Source organism: Elephantulus edwardii, unplaced genomic scaffold (assembly GCF_000299155.1).
Source record: "Elephantulus edwardii isolate Elephantulus edwardi_28Jun2011 unplaced genomic scaffold, EleEdw1.0 scaffold00055, whole genome shotgun sequence".
Lineage (NCBI taxonomy): Eukaryota > Metazoa > Chordata > Mammalia > Macroscelidea > Macroscelididae > Elephantulus > Elephantulus edwardii.
In genome coordinates this window covers 4,124,893-4,147,778 of record NW_006399805.1, presented here as the reverse complement: position 1 = coordinate 4,147,778, position 22,886 = coordinate 4,124,893, and the positions used below count along the sequence as shown (strand labels likewise).

Sequence of the window (22,886 nt, the reverse complement as noted above, 5' to 3'; positions counted from 1 at the left end):
AGAGAGAGAGAGAGAGATAGACAGCTAGAGAGAGAAAGAGCGAGCAGGCAAGAGAGTGCAATTGCATTAGCTCAATTGATATAGTGTTATTTGCACAAAGTTGAAATTAATGAGAAATACACATTATAAACAATAAACTACAAGTAAGTATTTGAAAAATTATGAACCATCCATGTGTTAAAAAGAAAAAAAACTGATCTAGTCTGAGAAAATTTTTAAAAAGGTGGGAATGGTTAAGAGGGTAAAAGACACATCATTAATGACGAACACACTGTAAGGACTTAATAAGTATTATATATAACTTTTATTATTAAGGGTAGAATTGTCTGCAAGATGACAAGTCATTATGAAGGTGGTGGCAGGGAAAAGCCAGTTCCAGGCACAGAAATAAGCACACAAGCACATGTGAGCATGGCATGTTCTGAGGAGTCCAAGGTAGCCATGGGAACAAAAAGGCCACAATCAGAAGCAGGTCAGTGGTGGCCAAGTCAAGCAGAGCTTTATTATGCATATTAAGGTCATGGAGCTTAGCACTAAGAACCATATCATATGAAATCGCTCCACAAAAACAAACAAACAAAAAAAACCCAAAACCAAAAACCCACACACCAAAAAAAAAAACCAACCCCAAAGCACAATACCAAGAACTACACCAAAAGAGGTCTAAGAAATCAGTAAATACTTTTAAAATGCCTCTAGTTCCAGTTTAAAATGCTTTGGAAGGACTGAAAAAGAGTGATAGAGAGAGCCAAGAATTGACAGCTGTTAGCTAAGAGGGTGGTGAGAAAGGAAACCCCACTTGGGGTTTGTAAGCACTGAGGGGTCAGCATCAGAGGTATCTAGAGATCATGTAAAGGTGTGGTACCACGGAGGATGGGCTGAAGAGAAGACGAGAAGTCATTACCTGTGGCGGACATGGTCAGGGTCAGGTGCCCGAATACACCTCCAGAAAGACAACAGAATCTACCTGCACTTCTTCAGAAGTCTGTCATCAGCCTGACGTTCTCTCATATGAATTATTAGAAATCTTTCTAAACTGCAATTTCAAATTATGAAAGTTACCAGTAACCCTGAAAATCTATAGACCTCCATCCTTCTCAACATCCCTCATCACCTTTCAGAAATCCTGGAGATTAGGATGTGCAGGGAGTAAATGAAACACGAACAGCTAGAGAGTTAAATGTGAAGTAAAAGGAAAAAGAAGTTCTGTCATTTCCCTACAGAAAAATAAGAACTGTTCTGGCAAAGTCCATCCATGACTCAGTGAAAGAACCCTAAATTAAAAAATTTGGGTGTTATGTTAGCTTTGCACTAAAATATAAGAAATTACAAAAAAGAAATTAAAAAATAAATTACTACAAATTGGGGGGATAAAAACCCAACAAATTCATTATTTAAGCAGTCAGCACACACAGATGAATGCGTGGCACCCTGTAACACGGGGAGGCTCGATTTCCCCAACCACTGCAAACCTGAACTACAAGGAAATACCACGAAGCTTGCGCACATTGAGAATTATAAAACCCTGAGGAACAGGAGTAGGTTGCTAATGTGATTACACAATTGCCGGATAAAGCAGGAGGAGAAAGAGTGTCCCTTGCCCTAGAGCCCGATGCACCTCAGCTCTTTAGCACAAAAGGAACAGCACCGACATGTCACATATGAACATCACTAACCAAGTGAACAGGGACATGTAAATGAGTCACCCAGTGCTGAAATCAGACATTAATGTGCAAACAAACAGGGACTGACTCGAGCTCAGTGGGCATGAATATGCAAATGAACTGGCTGCAATTCAGTAGACGTTATCACAATTCTAGGAATGAACATCCTATATTATGACTATTACAATATTCATGTAATATTCATACATACGATCAGACATGACTGTAATGCGGGCTTTTCAAGTTGTAAAATTGTGGCAAAGCTAAAAGTAACGTGGTGTGTCTTTCCATCCACACACAGTCACGGGCTGGAAACGAGGTGTGAGCAGAAAGCACTGTGCCATCTCTCACCATATGTAACCAAGCTGCCACTGCCACTTCGGGACCCAAGAACTTTAGAAATAGGTGGGCTGGTGGTTCCTTCCATCTTTCACTCTCACCTAGGATACACAGTCCTATATAATATACAAGGAGCTCATTAAAAACAAAGTTCTTTGTACTTTAGAACTTTAAGCAATAAAGTTACAAAATTCTAACACTTGAACGGTCTACAGAACAGACAGGAGGTGATGTCATTTCACATTTGCTCTTTATTTTCCCATCATCACTAATTTATCACTGACTTACCAATTCTTAAACCTTTGATTATTACGATGAGCAATGGCCAACACCCACAGTAGTTTTGCTGCCTGATTTATCACCTCGGGTTTCTAGAAGTAACAAACTATAATGAGGAGAGGCCACAGCATTAATTAACTAGAAAACATGTATCTAATTCATGTTATGAAAACCTACATCTATGCTCTGTGCATCAGCCAGAAGTGCCCCTTCCTTCTCCCTCCATCAGGAAGCTTCTCTTCAGATAAAGAAACAGCAAAACGTGCTAGCGAGATACCTCGTCTGTTCCAATGTCTTCACACATCTGTGTGTGTGTGTGTGTGTGTGTATTATATATGTGTGTACTCAGTTTGGTTCTGTGTTACATGCAGCTCTACTGATACCTTCATTCATTCGTTGTATGTTACTGTTGTTTTTATGGACCATCGAATTAGAACTGAGCCACAGCTGACCCTCCCGCGGGTTCTCGGAGGCAGTAAATTGCATGGCAGGAAACTGCTCATCTTTCTCTCACACACACCAGCTGGTGGATTCAAACTGTGTGCTTTGGGGTTGCAGCGCAAATCCTTACCAAAAATGGCCCAGAGCATGATGGCACATGTGCTGACAGAGCAGTCAGGCATGCATATATGACCATTCTGAGTCATATTTTCAATTAGTTAGCTATAAGCCAGGCTGCATGCACCTCAGGACCAAAAATCCTGATGAGCGAAATGAAACTAAGTGTATTCGTCTCTCACATAAGGTCTGTCGACTTTGGGATGGTGACTAGTTCAGGAAGTCATCAGAAGTATGGCCTCCACAGAATCCGAAACACAATCTCCTCCTCCTGTCACTTGGCAACTTCTATCATGCCAGCTCACACACGTGGTCAAAGATGGTGCCTTTGTACACACACACACACACATGCATGTCTTTATGCAGGAGGAGGAGAAAATGAAGCATGTTTCTTACCTTTAAGTGCACAATCTGAAGACACACATGTTAAATCTCCTGGGCGTGATACTGTACACTATGTAGGATTCAATTCCACAGCTCTGACTGACTAGAAAGAAAGCTGAGAAATGTATCTTTTGGGTTCCATGTCATGTTCCGTCAGTTGGAACTGACGCACAGCTGACTATACAATGGGCAGTAAATCACACAGAAGGAGATTGTTCATCCTTCTCCCACAGAGCAGCTGGTAGATTTGAACCACATGCCTCTTGGACTGTAGCACACACAGCTCCTTAGCAACAGGTCACCAGAGCTCCCCAGGGTTGCAATGTCAGGGGCCCTGTTCCTATCTTGGTGGCAACTGTAAATCATTGTGACACAAGTGTGGCTCCTTTCTTTGACATCTCCAAGGCAGACCTCCACTGTATCAATACTGAACTCTGAACATCTATTATAACGTCAAAAACAAGTAACTCTATAATAAACCTTTACAAAATCTATAAGCAGAATGTCATAGAAAATACAGGGATCACGGCAGAAAAGCTGTAGGCTCCAACATGCTAGCTCTCTACAAGTCCAGATGGGGAGGCAGCGAAGATAGAGCAGAGGAGGGGGAAGCAGGAGGACAGTTGTTGCCTTATGGACTAAGGAAGGAAAAGCCATGTGTGTAGTTCAAAGAAAGAACTGGTCTGGTTGTCACAGAAAATCCCAAATTCGGCCTAGACTTCTTAAACAGAAGCAGTGATCACATCATTGTAAACCTATGAAGTTCTATGAGAGTTGTGTGTCAGAGAGAGAGTGAGACTGGCCCAGAAGGGAAGGGTCCAGAGCTACGGTGTGTAGGGCCGCTATGAGTCGCAGGCGACTCGATGGCACAAAACAACAACATAATATTTCTGCTCTATGAAATGGGTAAGAGTGTGTATAACATTAGTGCAAATCTTATAGCAGGACGAGCATCAGCATTTTCAACAGTTAAGAAATGGAAGAGAACTGTTACCTCCAGCACTCATGCGCTCCTTTCCTGCATCACATCCTCCATCATCTCCAGGTGCAAACTCTTTCCTGAGTCCTACATTTCTATGTTCACACATCTTCACAAACAAGGTACTACCACCTTCTGTCTCCATCTGACCTTCACACAAAGAGAACTGGATTGTATGCATATGTGATGGGTTTACACATATATGTATGGGACGGATGGATGGAGAGATGGATGGATAGAGAGATAGAGATACAAAAGATTCAACCACACGACCATACAGTCTGGATCTACTGTCTCCTTTCTTGTGCAGTGCTCCACAGTACGCCTATCTCACAATTTAGCCATCTCTGGACATCTGAATAGTTTACAGATTTTTGAAACAATGCTGCTACGAATATAGTGTCAACATTTTTTACCTTCCTTAATTCAACAGCAATGTATCTTCCTAAGGGATATGTTTTCAATTCTCAAGTGAGCTGGACTGACACGGAGACAATCATAAGGGCCCTGAGTCTGGGGGAGACTGGGAAGACGGTTCAGGACAAGGCTCGATTCTGATCGGTTCACGGGGTCACTTGGAGGCGTAGTTAACTCAATGGCCTGTAACAACAACAAACGATACAACACACAAACCCAACTGCATTTTTTAATTCTTTTTCTTCTCTGAATAGATGAGTAAATAAATCAATAGTACTTTATTTTTTAACAAAGTAAGATCCTCTGTCTGCCACTGACTTAGTACTGAGTATTGACCAAGGACCCTATTCTTGATTTTTCCTCGAGAGTGTGGCGCGTAGACCTTAAGTAAGGGGCTTTGTGGCGGCCACTTCAAGGCCACTGGACTCAGAAGCCTGCTGACCTCCAGGATCTTCCAGCGTACGGGCTGTCACCACTGGTCACTCCATCGTGTAGACAAGATTTGCAGAAATTAGAGCGATTCAGAAATACATCCACAAAAGAAAGTATTTTAACAGAAAAGAAATCCCTACTTCACACAGATTAAGGCTAAGTACATGGCACACTAAATAACATTAAGGATACTTTGGCAGAAAGATAACTTTACTTCTTGAAATAAATGCATTTGTCTGTGGCCTGAGGCGAGTCCTATTTATTACATATTAGTTCTCAGGAACAGATTAAAAACATTAGCCTAGGCAAATTATTATTGTACTTTCATTAAGAAAGAAATCTTACCTATAAATAAATAATTTTTTTCTAAGTATACAGGGGAAGTTTATTTTTACAAACTATAGCATACTACTGAAGAGATAAGTACGAAAGGTTGAGGTTACTTTGAAATAATTATATGTAATTTTCAAGAAAGAAAAAGTTCTTGGTTTTCATACTCCTTAAATTTGGTTACATAGTTATGAAAAAGTCATTAAGCCACATTTAAAAGACTACAGTTTTTAAATCAAATTTCCAGATAGAAACCATTACAAACCCTTCTCTTTAAAGTGCAGAACACACGTAATAAGGTATGAGTGCAAAATCGTTCCTCTATACAATGTCCCTCACTTCACTTCAGTCAAAATGTCCCTCAAAATGTGTGCATCCATCCAATTCCACTTAAAGGTCCCATGACAGAACAGCAGGCTAGTTAAATTTATTGTAAACATTTTTGTAAAAAAGATGATCTTTACTTTTGTTAAAAGGATAAAACCTTTTGTAAAAAATCATGGTTAAACGGCTTCAAATACTGCTTTACCTTAAGATAAGGCATCTCCAAACAGATTAATTACAAATTAATCTATCACTTTAAGCTAATGATAGCTCACAAATTAAACTATCATTAAGTATCCATAACCCTAGTCAACAATAACCCATTAGAGAGAGAATAATTCAGGACATTAGGACAGATCAGTAGTCAGAGGCCAACTGTCCCTGATGCCAGTATGTCCACATTCACTCTGTGAAGAAAATCTTCTTAAAGAAGGCAATTCTCATGAGACTGGCACTTTATAGGAGATTTTAACAACAGGGCAATAAATCCCACTCATTAAACAAATGGGAATAAGACAGGCACTTAAAGGTAATATTAAGTACAAACACAAGTAGGAAGTAGACCCAGGGTAGAAAACTGTAATCAAAACAGAGGCTATGTTTCCTCTTGGATCAATGAGAATTAATGTCCTCTGCTTATTTTTTAATATCCCTAAAAATGAGAGAAAGCAAATCACAAAGATTCCTACTAGATTCAGAACCAACCCATAGCTGACAGTCCAGTGGGTTTTCAGAGGCAGTAATCTCACAGAAGGAGACTGTCCATTTTTCTTCCACTGAGTGGTAGTGGCCTCGAACTGCATACCCTTGTGATTGTAGCACAGCTTCTTGCCACTGGGCCACCAGAGCTCCCTATTATGGCTTTTCAAATGGGTAGGCTTGTTCCTAAATAAGGGGAGACTGAAGATAGACCCTTACTTTATCATACATATTTCTTCTAAGTCTCTAATTCAATACTTGCATTATAATAGGCTATGGAATAAAACAGTAAGATCTGATTTGAGCCAAGGAAATGATACAAAAATAGAATTAATAAAATACAGAGGAACATATTATAAAAACTACCATGAAGAAAATTTTAAAATGGCAGTAGACAAAGGACAAAAATTGGAACAGTCAAATTAGATTAAAGAAGAAAAATAGTGGCACTCATAATGGCACAAGAACCCCACTTTTTAAAACACTGTAATTAAATCAACTAATAAAAACAATGATAGAAAGGAAAGTTATGAAAAACAAGCTGAAAAGTAATGAATACCAGAAGAATGACTATCTATGCTTTATTGACTATGCAAAAGGATTTGACTGTGTGGATCATAACAAGTTATAGCCAACTGTGAAGAATGGGAATCCCAGAGCACTTAACTGCACTCATGCAAAACCTATACCCAGACCTGGAGACTGTTGTGCAAACAGAGCAAGGAAACAAACACTTACATGGTTTAAGACTAACAGGGTTGTAGTCTCTCTCCATACCCATTCAACCTGTATGCTGAGCAAATTATTCAAGAAGCTGGAATCTTTGAAGAGGAAAGTGGCATCAGGTTTGGAGAGACTCATTAATATCCTGTGTTATGCATATAATACAATCTTGCTTGCTGAAAGGGAGGAGGCCTTGAAGTACTTGTTACAGAAGACCAAAGAATACAGCCTTCAATATGGATTGCATTTCAATGTCAAGAAAACAAAGATTCTTACGGACCAACAGGCAACATAATGATGTTGTTGTTACGTACCGTCAAGTCACTTGTGACTCACAGCAACCTTATATACAACAGCCCTATACCCTGTTCTATCCTATGCCAATCATATTGTCTCTGATACACCTACTCCCACTTACCTAGTCACTTAATCAATCCATCTCACTGAGGTTCTTCCTCTCCTGTGCTGTCCCTCCACCCTCCTAAGCATGACGTCCCTCACCAAAGACTGTTCCTTCCTTGCAACATTTCCAAAGTATGTCAGACAAACCTTCAGAATCCTTGCCGCCAAGGAGCAGCTTGGTTTAACCCTAAGACGAACCTGTTCATTCTCTTAGCAGTCCATAATATATTCAATACTCTTCTCCAACACCATGCTCAAAAACATCAATTCTCCTTCTATCATCCCTAGTCATTGTCCAAGTTTCTGATGCACTGGCATCATTGCTTTTCAGTATTTCAGAGAGGTCTCTGACAGCAGACTTTCCCAAGTCTTTCTTTTCATTTCCTGGCTGCTGGTACTAAGCGTGTTGATTGTGGAGCCAAGCAAAGTGAAGCTGTTAACAATCTCAATCTCTTTATCATCTATCAAGATGCTGCCTATTAGCCCAGGGGTGAGAATCTTTATTTTCTTGATGTTGAGTTTCAATCCCTATTGAAAGCTGCCGTCCTTGACCTTCTGCAGTAAGTACTTCAGGTCTTCCTCAGTTTCAGCAAGCAGAGTTGTGTCATCTGCGTAACAGACTGTTGATGAATCTTCCTCCAATCCTGATACCACATTTCTATTCATATAGCCTAGCCTGCCATATAATTTGTTCTGCATATAGATTGAAAAGTTATGGAGATAGATAGAACACATCCCCAGCATATACCCTTCCCAATTTTGAACCATGCAGTGTCTCCTTACTCTGTTCTGACAACTACCTCCTAGTCTAAGCATAGGTTTCACGAAAGCACTATCAAGTGTTCTGGGATTCACATTCTTCTCAGAGTCTGCCAGAGTTTGTTGTGATCCATACAGTCAAACACCTTTCATAGTCAATGAAACAAAGACAGACATTCCTCTGGTACTCTCTGCTTTCAGTCAAGATCCATCTAACATTAGCTATAATATTTCTAGTACCATTGCTTCTTCTAAACGTAGCCTGCACAACTGGCTGTTCCCTGTTGACGTATTGCTTCAATCGTTTTTGGATCATTTTCAGCAAAATCTTGCTTGCATGTGTTAGTAATGATATTGTTCAATAATTTCTGCACTCTTTCAGGTCACCCTTCTTTAGAATGGAACAAATATAGATCTCTTCCTGTCAGTTTTCCAAGTGGCTGTCCTCAAGAATATTTTGACACAACTTGGTGAGCATATCCAGGGCAGCGTCTGTTGAAATATGTCAACTGGTATGCCATCAATTCCTGGGGTGGTTTTTGTTTGTTTGTTTGTTTGTTTTTTCAATTCTTTCAGAGCAGCTTGAACTTCCTCCTTCATCACCACAGGCTCTTACTCATAAGTTTTTTCATGAAATTCTTCTGTGTCCACCAATTACTTTTAGTATAATGATTCTGTGTACTCCTTCCATCGTTTTTTAATGCTTCCTGGATCATTTAATATTCTGCCAAAAGCATCCTTAAATATTGCAACTCAAGGCTTGAATTTGTTCTTCAGTTCCTTCAACCTAAGAAATACTGAGCGAGTTAAGTCCCTTTGATTTTTCTGACTCCATCTCTTTGCACATTTCATTATGTTACTTTGTCTTCCTGTACTGTCCTTTGTAATCTTCTTTTCAGATCCTTAATTTCTTCCCTTTACTTTGGCTTCTCAGCGCTCTGGTGCAATTTTCAGAGTCTCTTCTGACATCTATGCTGGTCTTCCCTTCCTCCTCTGTGTACTGACCGCTTGCATTCTTCCTTGACGATGTCCTTGATGTCCTCCCATACCTCATATGGTCTTCACTCATTAGTATTCAAGGCCTCAAACCTTTTCCTGAGATGGTTTTGAAATTCAGGTGGGATAGACTCAAGGTCAAATTTTGGTTCCTGTGGATTTGATTTCCTTCTCCTTAGCTTCAGCTTGAACTTGCATATGAGTAGCTGGTAGTCTTTTTGACAATCAGTACAGTACCTAGCCTTGTTTTCACAGCTGATACTGAGCTCCTCCAAAGGTTCTTTCCACAGATGAAATTGATCTGATTCCCATGCACACCAACAGGTGAAATCCAAGTGTATATACAGCCTGTGCTTATGTTTCTTATAAAAAGTATTTGCAATGAATAAATCATTGATTGTACAACATTTTATCATTCTATCTGCAGCTTCATTTCTGTCACCAAGTCCATGTTTTCAAATTACTGATTCTTCTTATCTGTTCCTAACTTATGCTTTCTAGTCACTTATCATTATTAATGCACCTTGGCTGCATGTTTGGTTGATCTCTGGCTGCAAAAGTTGGTAGCTGTCAATAACTTTATTTTACTTGGATCCTCTTGGTACCAGCAATCAGGAAATCAGGAGACGACTGCAATCCAAAGTCTGCAGTTAGGGACCTCTCCAGATTATTGAGAAGTAACAATGTCAGTTTGATAACTAAGGTGTGTCTCATTGAAGGCATGGTCTTTCTGACTTGCTAACATAACATCTGAGAGCTGGAAACGAATAAAGATGACCGAAGAGGAATTGATGCCTTTGAGCTATAGTGCTGGAGAAGAGTACTGAACATCCCATGGACTGCTAAAAGAACAAATATGTCTTAGCGAGGGTACAGCCAGCATGCTCTGTGAAGGCAAAGATAATGAGGACTTGCCTCACATACTTCGAGCATGTTGCTAGAAGGGCTATTCCTTTGACAAGGCCATGATACTTGGAGAGGCAGAGGGTCGGCAGCAGAAAGGAAGACCCTCAATCAGGTGGCTTGACATGATGACTACTGCAATGGGCTCTAGTGTGTCAGGAAGTGTAAAGATGGCACAGGATAGGACAGGGTTCAGATCTGTTTTTCATAGTGTTGCTATGGGTCATACTCAACTTGACAATACCTAATAACAACAACAATACAAAATAGCAATAATAATAAACCTACTGTGACCCTACAGAGCAGAGGACAACTCCCCCAGAGGGTTTTCCAAGGCTACAAATCTTCACAGAAGCAAACGCCACAACATTTTTCTACGGTAACATATCTTGTGCAGAGATGCTAGGGAAACCCAGTATAATCAGCCAGCCAAAGGTCAAGTACAGACCACGGAAAAAGACCATCAATTAATTACTCATATGCCACTTCAAATTGAAGCTGACAAACGGGAAAAACAAAACCTCATGATATCCCAACTAGAGCATTGTATATATCTCACTTGAATTTAAAGACAAGCTCAAGGGCAGATTTGATGCACTGGATAGTAATTAATGGTTGACTGTGGGATGACATCAAGGACTTGATTCATGAAGAAAGGGAACAGTCACTACAAAGATAAAGGACAAAAGTGGATGGCATATGTGACTCTGGAACCTCACAGAGAATGAAAATAAACTAACTGAAAGGAAGAAATATAATGTAAGAGAGCTGAGCAGAAGATTTGAAAGGACAGCTCTCAAGAAGACAAAAAAATTATACTGAAATGTGCAAAGAATTGTAGTTAGAAATCCAAAAGCTAAGAACACATTCAGTATTTTTCAAGCTAAAAGAACTGAACAAATTCAAGCCTGCAGCTGCAATAGTGAAGGACTTATGGGCCAACTATTAAATTATGCAAGACGCCAAGAAGCTGCACTGCAATCTGAGAGGTACGTGGTTCGAATCTACCAGATGCTCTGCTGGAGAAGGAGGGGCCATCTCCTCCTGTACCAGTCAGATCCAATTTGATGGTACACACAAAAAATAAGAAAATAAAGTAAGAAAAAAAGAAAAAAAATATGCAAGACGCTCAAAATGAGGTGGAAGAAATACACAGTCATTGTACCAAAAATAATTAGCTGACACAGAACCATTTCAGGAAGTAGCACATAATTAAGTACAAATGGAATTGAAGTAAGAAGTCCAAGCTGCACTGAAGCCATTTGCAAATAAGAAATCTGCAGGAATTGATGTTTTACCAATTCAAGTATTTCAGCAAACAGATTGCAGCACTGGATGTGTTCACTGTTGTATTCCAAGAAATGTGGAAAAAGAAATGGGGGAGAAGAAGGTAAGGAACGATTTATAAGCAGACAAAGTCATGGAGGACTGACCCGGAAGACAGTGGAAGGAGGTAGGAGCAGAGGTCAGCGAGGAGGGACAGTGGGAGGGAAAGGCAAGGCACAGGGAGGACTGAGACTTAACAAATGGCATTAGCAGACTGCAATTAATGTTCTAAAACAAAGTGTATATAAATCACTAAATTAAAAGAAATTTAGAAGACAACTACACCATCAGCCAACTGAAGGTCCATATTTGTGCCCGTCCAACAAAAGGCAAAATCATTCACGTAACATATATATAAAATCTTGTTGAAAGTCATTTAAAAATGTCTGGAGTAATGCATACAGAGGAAATTTTCAGAAATTCAGATGAATTCAGAAGAGGCTGTGGCACAACGGATATCACTGCTGACATCAGCTGAATCTTGGCTGACAGCACATAATACCAGAAAGATGTTTACTTGTGTTTTATCTACATGCAAAGACATTCAACTTGGTGAATCAAAATAAACTATGGATAACATTGATAAGAAGGGAAATTCTATAAAATCTAATTATGTATATGAACCAAAATGCAGTAATTAGAACACAATAAGGAGATATGGTTTAAAATAATGAAAGCTCTGGTGAGGATTAGGGTGGAATGTTGACTTCCTAACGGGTGTGAGATGATTTGATTTGGCCTTCTAGTTAACTGTTTCTAGTCAAACATTCTTCTGAGAGTTATGGCACTGGTCTGTCCATTTGCTGTACAGAGGTAACTTGTGGTTGCTGTGATACTAAACACTGTGACCCTGATGTGTCAAATGCGATAATGGTCACTCATGGTGGACAGTGTTTGGTGGAACTCCCTGATTAAAACAAGCTTGGAAGCAGGAGTGGCATCCACTTCTGAAATGGCTTGCCTCTGGAAACTCTATGAACATGGAGAAACGAACAAAGTTATCCAAGTGTTCAGATCTTTCTTTCGTTCATAGAGTCACTACTACAAGTCATCTATGACTCGAGGGCACTTAACAACAACCATTTAATCTGTATTCAGGGTCATTCAGGGTCATTAAACTGAGGTGATAAAATGTATGAAGCAAACATGGTATCATTTCGAAGGAAAACTCATTAACTACCTTGGGTATGGAGAAGATACAACGATTAGTAGAAAAGGAAGAAGACTTGAAGCATTTATTGAGAATGTTCAAAAGATTGCACTCTTTGATGTAGATGACATTTCAACATAAAAGGGCAATCTTCACAACCTGACCAATAAGCATCATAACAAACAGAAACAAGACTGGAGCTGTCAAAGAATTCCTTTTACTTGGATCCATGTAAATGTCAATCGAGAAATCAAAAGATGTATTACTGTACTGGGCAGAACTCCTGCCAGAGGTCTCTTGGCCATGCAAGCATGTCACTTGGAATGCTAAGGGGTGCCTGGCCTAATCCATGAGGTTTTCAATTGCTTCACACACATGTAAGTGTTGGACAGGGAATTAAAACACACACACACACACAAACACACACACACACACGACAGAATAATTGATACCTTTGCATTATGGTGACAGCAGAGAATATAAAACATGCCATGGACGTCCTGCCAGAGGACAAACCATCGGAAAACACAGTAGTAGTATAGTCACACACAGTGTTCCATAAAAGCAAAGACGGCGAGCCTTCGTTTCACATACTCTGTGCGCCTTCTCCAGAGAGCTAAATCCCGGGGAAGGACATCCTGCCTGGAAAAGCAGACGGTCAACAAAAGACAGGAAGACTTCAAGTGAGGTGTCCTGCCACAGCGGCTACACCATTAGACTTCAGACTCTGTGAGGATGGCACAGGATAGGCCAGGGTTCATTCTGTTGAAAGGAGGGTCACTATAAGTTCGGGCCAACTCTCAGTAAGTGACCACAACATAGCTACTTAGATTTTTCTAGAGTCTTAACCTTTAATTTTACACACACAATATCCCTGACAGCAGATATGTTTTTCATAAGAGAAACCTAAGGCATTATGGGATTTAGCCATCAAACAGCTTTCTGTGTTCCTGAGTGGTGGCGTTTTAAACTTTTTTTAGCCCGCATGAGATAATGGCTTCATCCATTTTCTTACCCTCCTGAAGGACTGCACATCACACCTGCGATGCCACATTCAAGCTAATTGTTCATTATAACGAGAACCTTTCCTGTCCTACAACTCTGCTGTCTAAGCAGTCCAGCGAAGCAGGAGAGGGAGCCAGAACAACAGGAAGTCTGTGATTAACGTAGACGCATACACAAGTTAGATCCCCACCTGTTATCTCACACACTTTGAAACGCCCCCCACCTCCTCTGCCGTTTGCCAGCAGCAGACTCCTAATGAACCATCTGTATCCTAACAGTGAGAACCAGCCGAGATGGATGGATGGGACCAAAGGAGTCTCATGTAAAAATTTTGTTCTCCCTTGGGTTCTTGGGGTAGGCAACGTTTTTAATTGCACGACAAATGGGAAAGGTTGGCAGGACCTTAACTTTTATAAAATGTGAGCTTTTTAGTATGACTTTGAAGGTCTTTTGGGTGGATTTCATCTTCAACAAAAAGAAACCTTGACCTTGTGAACCAAACCACTGGAAAGCGAAGCCTGCAGCTACATGGCATTAAAAGAAAAGACAAAACTCTTCCGCTAGTCTCTTATCATTTGACTGAACTCTTCAATTAGACCTTTGCAAGCATAAAGCTGGAATGCAGATCTCACTGTGCTTCTTGGACCAGTCAGATTAATAGAATAACTGAAAAAGAACAGCCGTTTATAGTGGAAAATAGGTGTGATTCCTCTCCTTTCTTTTCTGCTGAAATGTTAACACATTCTGCAGAAAAACTTTCGTCCCTGAATGAAACACTATCAAACTTCTATAAAAACTGGTCAGTTGTTGCAGTTTCTTGCTGCACATGTCAGTTACCTTATTATTTAATGATTATTATGAATTTGATATGTTCACGATTTCTGTCCATGTGAACTCGAAATAATCCTCCGGGTTTCTTGAACATTGGTGAGTATAACAGAATACTGCTTGGAAGTTCCACACTTCATTTACGTCTGTGAAAGATGAAATATTTATACTTGGGCTACAGTGACTCTTCAATGAATTTGGAACTTAGAAATTAACTTACCCTCAAAAAATAAAATTCCTCTCTAACTTAGATTTTAAAATGCATTTGATTACACCATGATGTCCTATGCTAGAATAACCAAGGGCAACATTTCTACTTGATAATGCTCACATATAACCACTAAAACACAAAGCCAAACTGCAAAAGGAGCAGCCGTAACGTGAGGGTGGCCAAGGCTGACATTTACCAGATTCATAAACAGAACTGCCCCTGTCAACAATATTCAGAGTCCAAGGTCAGACACGCCGCTCCACATGCCCCTGTACTTCTTTTTACCAATCACTGGGTCCGATATTTGACGCAAAACTCACCGACTTTACTCACAGTTGTGAGATTTATTAGGGAAATAGGCTGGAGCTGAAAGAGAAAGGCAAAGAATGTCTCACAATGCAAATCTAGTGTCACTCCAGCAGTCAAGCCAGATGAATCAAGTCCTGTTCCTTAATTAGTGAAAATCCAGGTTCAGTTCAACAGCACAAATGCAAGAAGTCTCTAGTTTCCTCACTCATTCAGCACATTTCTCAGTGCAGTTTTAAGTCAGCTTTTCCTTCAACCATCCAGCAAGCAAAATCTTTAACTGTGACCTTTATCTTCTGGATTCATCTCTTTACACCTTGCCACAGTCTATTCACAATCTCTCCACCCCCAAATCTCCCAAGGTCTTCACAGTCTTTCCACCCCACCTCGCACAGTGTGGAAAGTAGTCTCTCCTATTCATCCCACAGCTATTGATGATTTGCAAGACCTTTTAGCTAGAAATCATGCTCCCATCCCCAAAGGGGTCTAACACAATGGCTAGAAAGGCCAATTTTCAAGGGTTCTGACACCCCAAAAATGTACCAAATTGAGTCCCCTCTCTTAATAATTCTGTAGGACAAAGTATAATTGCCCCATTCGGATTATAAGGCTGTAATCTTTACAGGAGCTGACTTCATGTACGGCATTGTTTTCTCTCCGGTAAGTTTGAACCACTCACCTTTTTCAGTGAGCAGCAGAACACTTTGAGTCAGCAGTAGAACACTGGCTACTGCACCAGAGAGCAAAAACAAATCTCTGTCTCGACTTCTAAGCATGACATCTAATAGAGAACCACGGAGCTGCTGGTAGCTGTCAGTGGTCCAAGCATCTCCTTTTGGGGTCTTGCTTCTCTCTCTTTCTCTCTCTTTAAGCCCTCAATTTCATTTCAGTGAAAATGTATACAAGACAGACCCTCTAATTGTAGACTTTCTAGACATAATGACACTGGTTACAGTCTTTAAATATTCTCACTACTCCTAGTTGTTTCATTTAGTTAATCTCCTTGCCCCCAGCCTTGTCACCCATGCTGTGAAATAGCTGTTTGACCCTTTGGATATACAGACAATAGACACAGACATACATGTATTTCCATCCATGGGCTCTGGTGGTATAGCATGTTGCAGTACTAACCAAAAGTTCAGAGTTTCAGATCCACCAGTTGCTCCATGACATTTACAGCCTCAGAAATCAGACTGAGGGTCTCTCCCTCTCTCTCTCTCTTCCTCTCATATACACACAGAGAAAGAGATTTATTTTGCTTTGTTATTTTTAAAGAAATGAAGTACACATGTTGTTGTTATGTGCCGTCGAGTCGTTTGCGACTCATAGCGACCCTATGTACAACAGCCCTAAACCCTGCTCTATCCTGTGCCAATCTCATTGCCTCTGACACACCCATCCTGAGTACCCCGGTCACTGAATCAATTCACCTCATAGAGGGTCTTCCCCTCCTGCGCTGTCCCTCCACCCTCCCAAGCATGATGTCCCTCTCCAAGGACCGGTCCCTCCTTATAACATGTCCAAAGTATGTCAGATGAAGCCGCAGAATCCTTGCCTCCAAAGAGTAGTCTGGTTTAACCCTCTCCCGGATGAATCTGTTTGTTTTCTTGGCAGTCCATGGTACATTCAATACTCTTCTCCAGCACCACAGCTCAAAGGCGTCAATTCTCCTTCTATCCTCCCTAGTCATTCATTGTCCAACTCTCTGATGGTAACAAGTGAGTGCAAAGACCATGGCCTGTATCAGGCCCACCTTAGTCTCCAGAGACACACCGTTGCTCTTCAGTATTTTGGAGAGGTCCCTAACAGCAGACTTTCCCATTCCGATACGGTTTTTTTTATTTCCTGGCTGCTGGTGCCAAGAGTGTTGACCGTGGAGCCGAGCAAAAACATACTCTTTGGACTTTAAAGATTATTTCAGGAGACTTTTAATTCAAGGTCTGAAGAGCAACTCAGAGCCATAGTTTCAGGAACTCCTCCAACATCAGCAAGTCTAGTACCTCGCCCATCTGTTATGGTGGCCTAACGGGTAAGAAGTTATGCTGCCAACTCAAAGGCAGGTGGATGACACCCACCAGCTGCTCCCTGGGAGAAAGATGGGCAATCTCCTCCCAGGAATTTACAGCCTCTGCAAAGTTGCTGGAGGGTCAGTTAGGAGGGGGTCCCAACTGGAGGGCAACACATCGAGACTGTGCCGGAGAAGAAAAAGTCAAGTGTTCTCCTCTGGCCCTCCACACCCATACCACTGACCCAGCTGACAGCACTGACTGCCTGATGACAGGGAGCTGAGGGGACACAGGGTGTAACACCTCTGAATAGCAACCAAAAGATCGGCAGTTTGAACCCAGCTCTTCCAATGAGAAAGATAGGCAGTTTCTTCCATAAAGTTAGAGCCTCACAAGAACAGTGAAGGGTACCTGTGAGTCCTTACAATGTTTGAATTTTTTAAATAGATCTAAAGGCCATATCTCATTCCTCACTTCCCCTCCTCCATTCCCTAGCATAACATCTTAATTGGTTACATTTATCATGATTAGTATCTTTTCTGTCAGAGAAGGAAATGTTATTGATCTCATTTATTTTTATATAACCACATAATTTATTTTTGAAGTATTTTCATCTGTAGATTAAAACTCTTTAGTAACCACACCTGCGTATCAAATATTCTGGGTATTAATGCTGATTAGTCCCCACTAGTTAGAGGCACCCTTTTGCTTTTTGACAATTTCAAAAGCTCCATTTGTGCTCATCCAAATCACAGGTAAGTCTATCATACTCCAAAGGGCATCGAAACTAATAATTAATAGTCCAGGTGGCAGCTACAGACTGTGACTGGGCATAAGGATGAGATCCTTAAACGAGAAGAGCCTGACCCGGTGTTTTCTGTTTGGGGTGGTGTTTTTTTCCTTCGAGCTCCCACCTGAACGGTGGCAGGTGTGTAAATTCTGCACCAGGGGAATAGTTTTAGCCGTTGGTAGCAGATGCTGGGAAATGATAGAAGAGTCAGAATTTCAAGTCTCTATGTTTCCGTCATCTTGCAGGGACCCTGCGAGCGTAGACCAACACCTCAGGTGCTCCGAAAGCTCCAGCCCCCTCAGCTCCGGACACTCACCTTGCAGCTCTCCACTCCGGCTGTACAGCTCCCGCCGCTGCTCCCGCAGGTAGGCGCTCATGCTGATGGCGTGGGAGGAGAATTCGAACCTGCAGTGAGGCACAGAGGGGGAAGCAACACACGTAAGATGAGCTCGACGGTGTCAAGCTAAGCAACCCAGATGTTTCCCCTCCCTGGACTGTGTGGCCACGTGGCCTAACAAGCTGGCCGCATGGTGGTAGGCAGAGACATCTACATCTGCACAAGTGGGACTGAGGACCCTGGGTCCTGGCCAGCATGCAGGACTGATGACCCAGGTCCTGGACAGCACGTGGGACTGAGGACCCAGCGTCCAGGCCAACACAATGGGACCGATGACTCAGCGTCCCAGAGAGCACATGGGACTGATGACACAGGGTCCTGGCCAGCACCCCGCCCCGACACGACCAGGGGCTCTGGCTTCTCCTCTGTTTCAAGAGGTACCACTCTGCTTGGCCCCGCCTTTGCTCTCTTTCACACAAACAGTGACAAGAGCCTCCTGCAAACTGAAGTTTGCTACCACCTATCTCGACAGTCAGCAGGAGCCAGCGGCCTCCACGGAAATCCTGGCCACTCCGGCTGTAACTCCCGTCTTCCTGACTCCCCAGTAAGAGGAAATCCCCCAGGGCGTGTGAGCCAAGGTGCTGATTCACCCACCACAGTGGCAAGGCAGCTGTGGTCTCTTCGCCACGTGTGTCCAAAACTGACGCAGTTTCCAAATATCTGGTACTTGTATGACCTGCGGCCCCAAAGGGAAAACACTCTTTACGATAGCACTCCAGGGCAGGCTTGCTCATGGCTGCACAGAAACTGCTTCCAAGGCAGACATGGGGCCGCAGAATCACCGCAAAGTATGGGTCCCTCAAAGCTGAGAGAAAGACCCCCAAAAAGAAGAGGTAGAGACACCCCCGCACAAGCAGGAACAGGGAAAGAAGTGGGAAACGGCAACGCCAGGCAGCAGCATGAAGGCCTCACACACTCTGGACCTTTTCAGGAGTGACCCATCTCTGGAAAGAGCGATCATGTTTGGTAAAGTTGAGGATCAGTGAAAAAAGAGAAGATGCTCAATGACACGGAGGAATAGAGGGGCTGAAACAAAGCACTCAGATACAGGGACAGCTGTGAAAGTGCTGTCGGGTGAGGCGGTGGTTCCTTCCAGGGTACACGGCGGTGGGTCTGATTCAATGGCTCCCAACAACAACAAACAGAAACTCAGTCCTTCTCTGTACAAAAAACAGCCCTGAGATTTCCTCAAAGGCAGGCTCACAGCCTTACCGAAAGAGAGATCCTTCTAGAATTAGTGCCCCTGAGAGGTAAACAGTAACACAAGGTAAGATCACTAGTGACAATGTGACGGCCTTCTGCCATGGGGATGGAGCGCCATCAGTCCCTTAATTACGCCTGCTTCTCCGCTCCCTGGCACAGAAGATGAATACGAAGATGATGAATGTGTGTCTGAGAGAGACACTCGGGTCACTTGATCCTCCTCGTGCACCCTGCCAAGAACTAAGAGGACACGAGCAGCCAGAAGGAAGACAAAATGTGCAGTACTTCAGAAGTGCCGCCTGCCAGTCAAGTGCAGAACAGAAGCCACTGCCCTCCAAAGAGCCCGCCGCCAGCCACTGATCCCAGACGGCAAGGGACAAAAACAAATGCTGAGCACACGAAGAACAGAGGCCTCGGCACCGCACAATAAAAAAGAACTTAAACACACGTAATTAACCTTCATGGGGGCAATTAGAGCAGGACAGTGAAGCCCTTCACAGATTTCATAAAAACGAAATGCAGCCTGCTAAAATCTTCATCCTTCATAGCCTAAGGTATTTTTGCTACTCAGGAAGCAACACGTCACAGATTAATATAATTTACATCACAGATTATTCACTCATGCTTCCGTATTTCATGGCCCAGGACTCTGACCCTCACTGAGGCAGGGTCTATTCAGCAGAAGAGAACCAACTAGAAACAGGCCCATCTGTGAAAATGGCCAGACTCTGGGCAGCTGATGTGCTTATATTATTACCTGTTGTTATGTGCCATCGAGTCGTTTCCGACTCATAGCGACCCTATGCACAACAGCCCTAAACCCTGCTCTATCCTGCGCCAACCGCACCGCCTCTGACACACCCATCCCGATTACCCCAGTCACTGAATCAATCCATCTCATAGAGGGTCTTCCCCTCCTGCGCTGTCCCTCCACCCTCCCAAGCATGATGTCCCTCTCCAAGGACCCGTCCCTCCTGGCAACATGTCCAAAGTATGTCAGACGAAGCCCCAGAATCCTTGCCTCCAAGGAGCAGCTTGGTTTAATCCTCTCCAAGATGGATCTGTTTGTTTTCCTGGCAGTCCAGGGTACATTCAGTACCCTTCTCCAGCACCACAGCTCAAAAGCGTCCACTCTCCTTCTGTCCTCCCTAGTCATTGTCCAACTCTCTGATGCATAACAAGCGATTGCAAATACCATGACCTGTATCAGGCGCACCTTAGTCTCCAGAGAGACACTGTTGCTTCTGAGTACGTTTGAGAGGTCCCTAATGGCAGACTTTCCCATCGCGATACGCTTTTTGATTTCCTGACTGCTGGTACCAAGAGTGTTAACTGTGGAGCCGAGCAAACTGAAGCTGTAAACACTCTCAATCTCTTCATCATCCATCCTGACACTGCCAATTGGTCCAGTGGCGAGAATCTTTGTCTTCTTGACGTTGAGCCTTAGTACCTACCCAATAGTAATAAATGTGTGGCAATTATTTAAATTAAATTGCTCAACTTCAACAACTGCTATCTTGTCCACACCACAGCTTCTGAATGACTGGTTAGCTATTAGAAAATAGATGTGTGGTCTGAGGTTGAAAGTTAGGAGCAAAGACTGAAAGACTGAAATGTAAAATCCACTAAGCCCGTTCTCCAGCACGCTCTGTGGTCTAGATGGGCAGTCTGAGCTAGAAAAGGAACGGGCCCCTTGGGGGTCATGGGTTGGCCCCGTCAGCCACCTCTTCCCTCCTCCCTTTTTCCTCACTGACATCGTCCTGATTTGAGCCTGACAGTGAACTTCCGACCGTGCCTGCTCTCAGCCACATGCTCAGGGTCGGTGATCCTCTTCAGCACCAGCCCGAGACAAACACCAACTTGCTGGAGACAACTTCCAGAGCCTCCAACCCCAGGCCAGTGGGCATGAGACCCACCCAAGACCTGGTGGCGGAGCCTGGTCACTGGCAGAAAGGGTTTTCCATTAATAAAAAAAAAAAAGAAAGGAAAAGAAAAAAGCGTTGTGGGGGAAACCACATCTTGTCTTGGCATTGTCACATTCACTGGATCAACACTAAATACAAATACCACTAACTGAGGCTGGCAAGGCAGGGATGGAAAACATAACACAGGCCTGCTTTTAATTGTGTTTGCTCAAACACTCCTCTAAGTGCTATAGCCCTGGTCTGTCCACTTGCTGTACAGAGGTAACTCGTGGTTGCTGTGAAGCTGAACACTGTGACAATGATGTGCAAAATGTGATAATGGTTCCCCATGGTGGACAGTGTTTGCTGGAACTCCCCGATTAAAACAAGCTTAGAAGCAGGAATGGCATCCATTTCTGTAATAGCTTGCCTCCGGAAACCTATAAACTTGGGGAAACAAAGAAAGTTCTACAAGTGTTCAGATGTTTCATTCATAGGGATACTGTAAGTAGTCTATGACTCGACAGCACTTAACAACAACAACCATATTGTCTTAACAACAACAACCATATTGTCTTAACAACAACAACAACCATATTGTAGTATTGACATTAGGAACTCTTCTATACAAGGTAGTAATTTTCCTGTAATTTAAGTGAGGTGATGTTATTACTTGCAGCCTAAAGTATTTTAATCAATATTGTATCTAACCTCTAAATAAAACCTAAAAAAAAAAGAACAAAACAAAAACATTTAAAAAACTTAATATGTTTCATATAACACCAGAAAGTGCACATTAATCCTCTGACAAGATCAACGAACTGCTGGCATCTTTCTTAATGATTTAAAACCTCATCAACCCACAATATAAACAAGGTTTAGGAAAGAATCAGTAAAAGATACCAGAGCTTTAGCTTTTCAAAACAAATGAACTACAAAACTGAGATGATATTTTTGTGTTTATTTAATAGCCTTCAATTTCTATTTCCATTTTACTTCTTTTTTAAAAAAATTATTCTATATTGATTTGCATATAAAATTAATATACACTGTATTTTACACTTTCCTTCATTCACATTTCGTTTCATACAATCATGTCCCATACACTGTGCTTATAAAATTAATCACCACTGACGTATGCCATCTTGTCTTTTCAGGTCCGCACCAAATCTTTCCTATTTCCTTTAACACCATCCTCCACCCACCAAATTCTGAGACACCATGATTTACTCCCACCCATCCTCACACCCCTCTCTGCTCCCACTTTTTACCTCCTTGAACCCTTATACATGACCAGGAGCTGGTTTTTTGAAAGGGTCAATAAAATTGACAAACCACTTAACAAAAGGAAACAAACTTAACAAAAGGAAAAAAACAAAAGACACAAATAACTCAATAAAAGAATGACAGAGGTGACACTACCATGACACCGAATAAAATTAAGTCTATAATATCGGATGCAAATTCAAGCTGAAGTTGAGGAAAATTAAACCAAATCCAAGGCAACCAAAATATGACTTTGAGTCTATCCCACCTGAATTTCAGAACCATCTCAGGAACAGGTTTGAGGCT

The 22,886-nt window shown here is 42.1% G+C and overlaps 1 protein-coding gene across 1 annotated transcript in view; it reads right to left on the bottom strand.

Moving 5' to 3' along the window:
• The window catches only part of EXOC4 (exocyst complex component 4), an 877,780-nt gene that overhangs the window by 597,856 nt on the left and 257,038 nt on the right, over positions 1-22,886 (bottom strand). Inside the window, exon 9 of the mRNA XM_006887139.1 lies at positions 18,127-18,215. Coding sequence (XP_006887201.1) covers positions 18,127-18,215 — 89 coding nt within the window. The remainder of the gene's footprint in view (positions 1-18,126; positions 18,216-22,886) is intronic.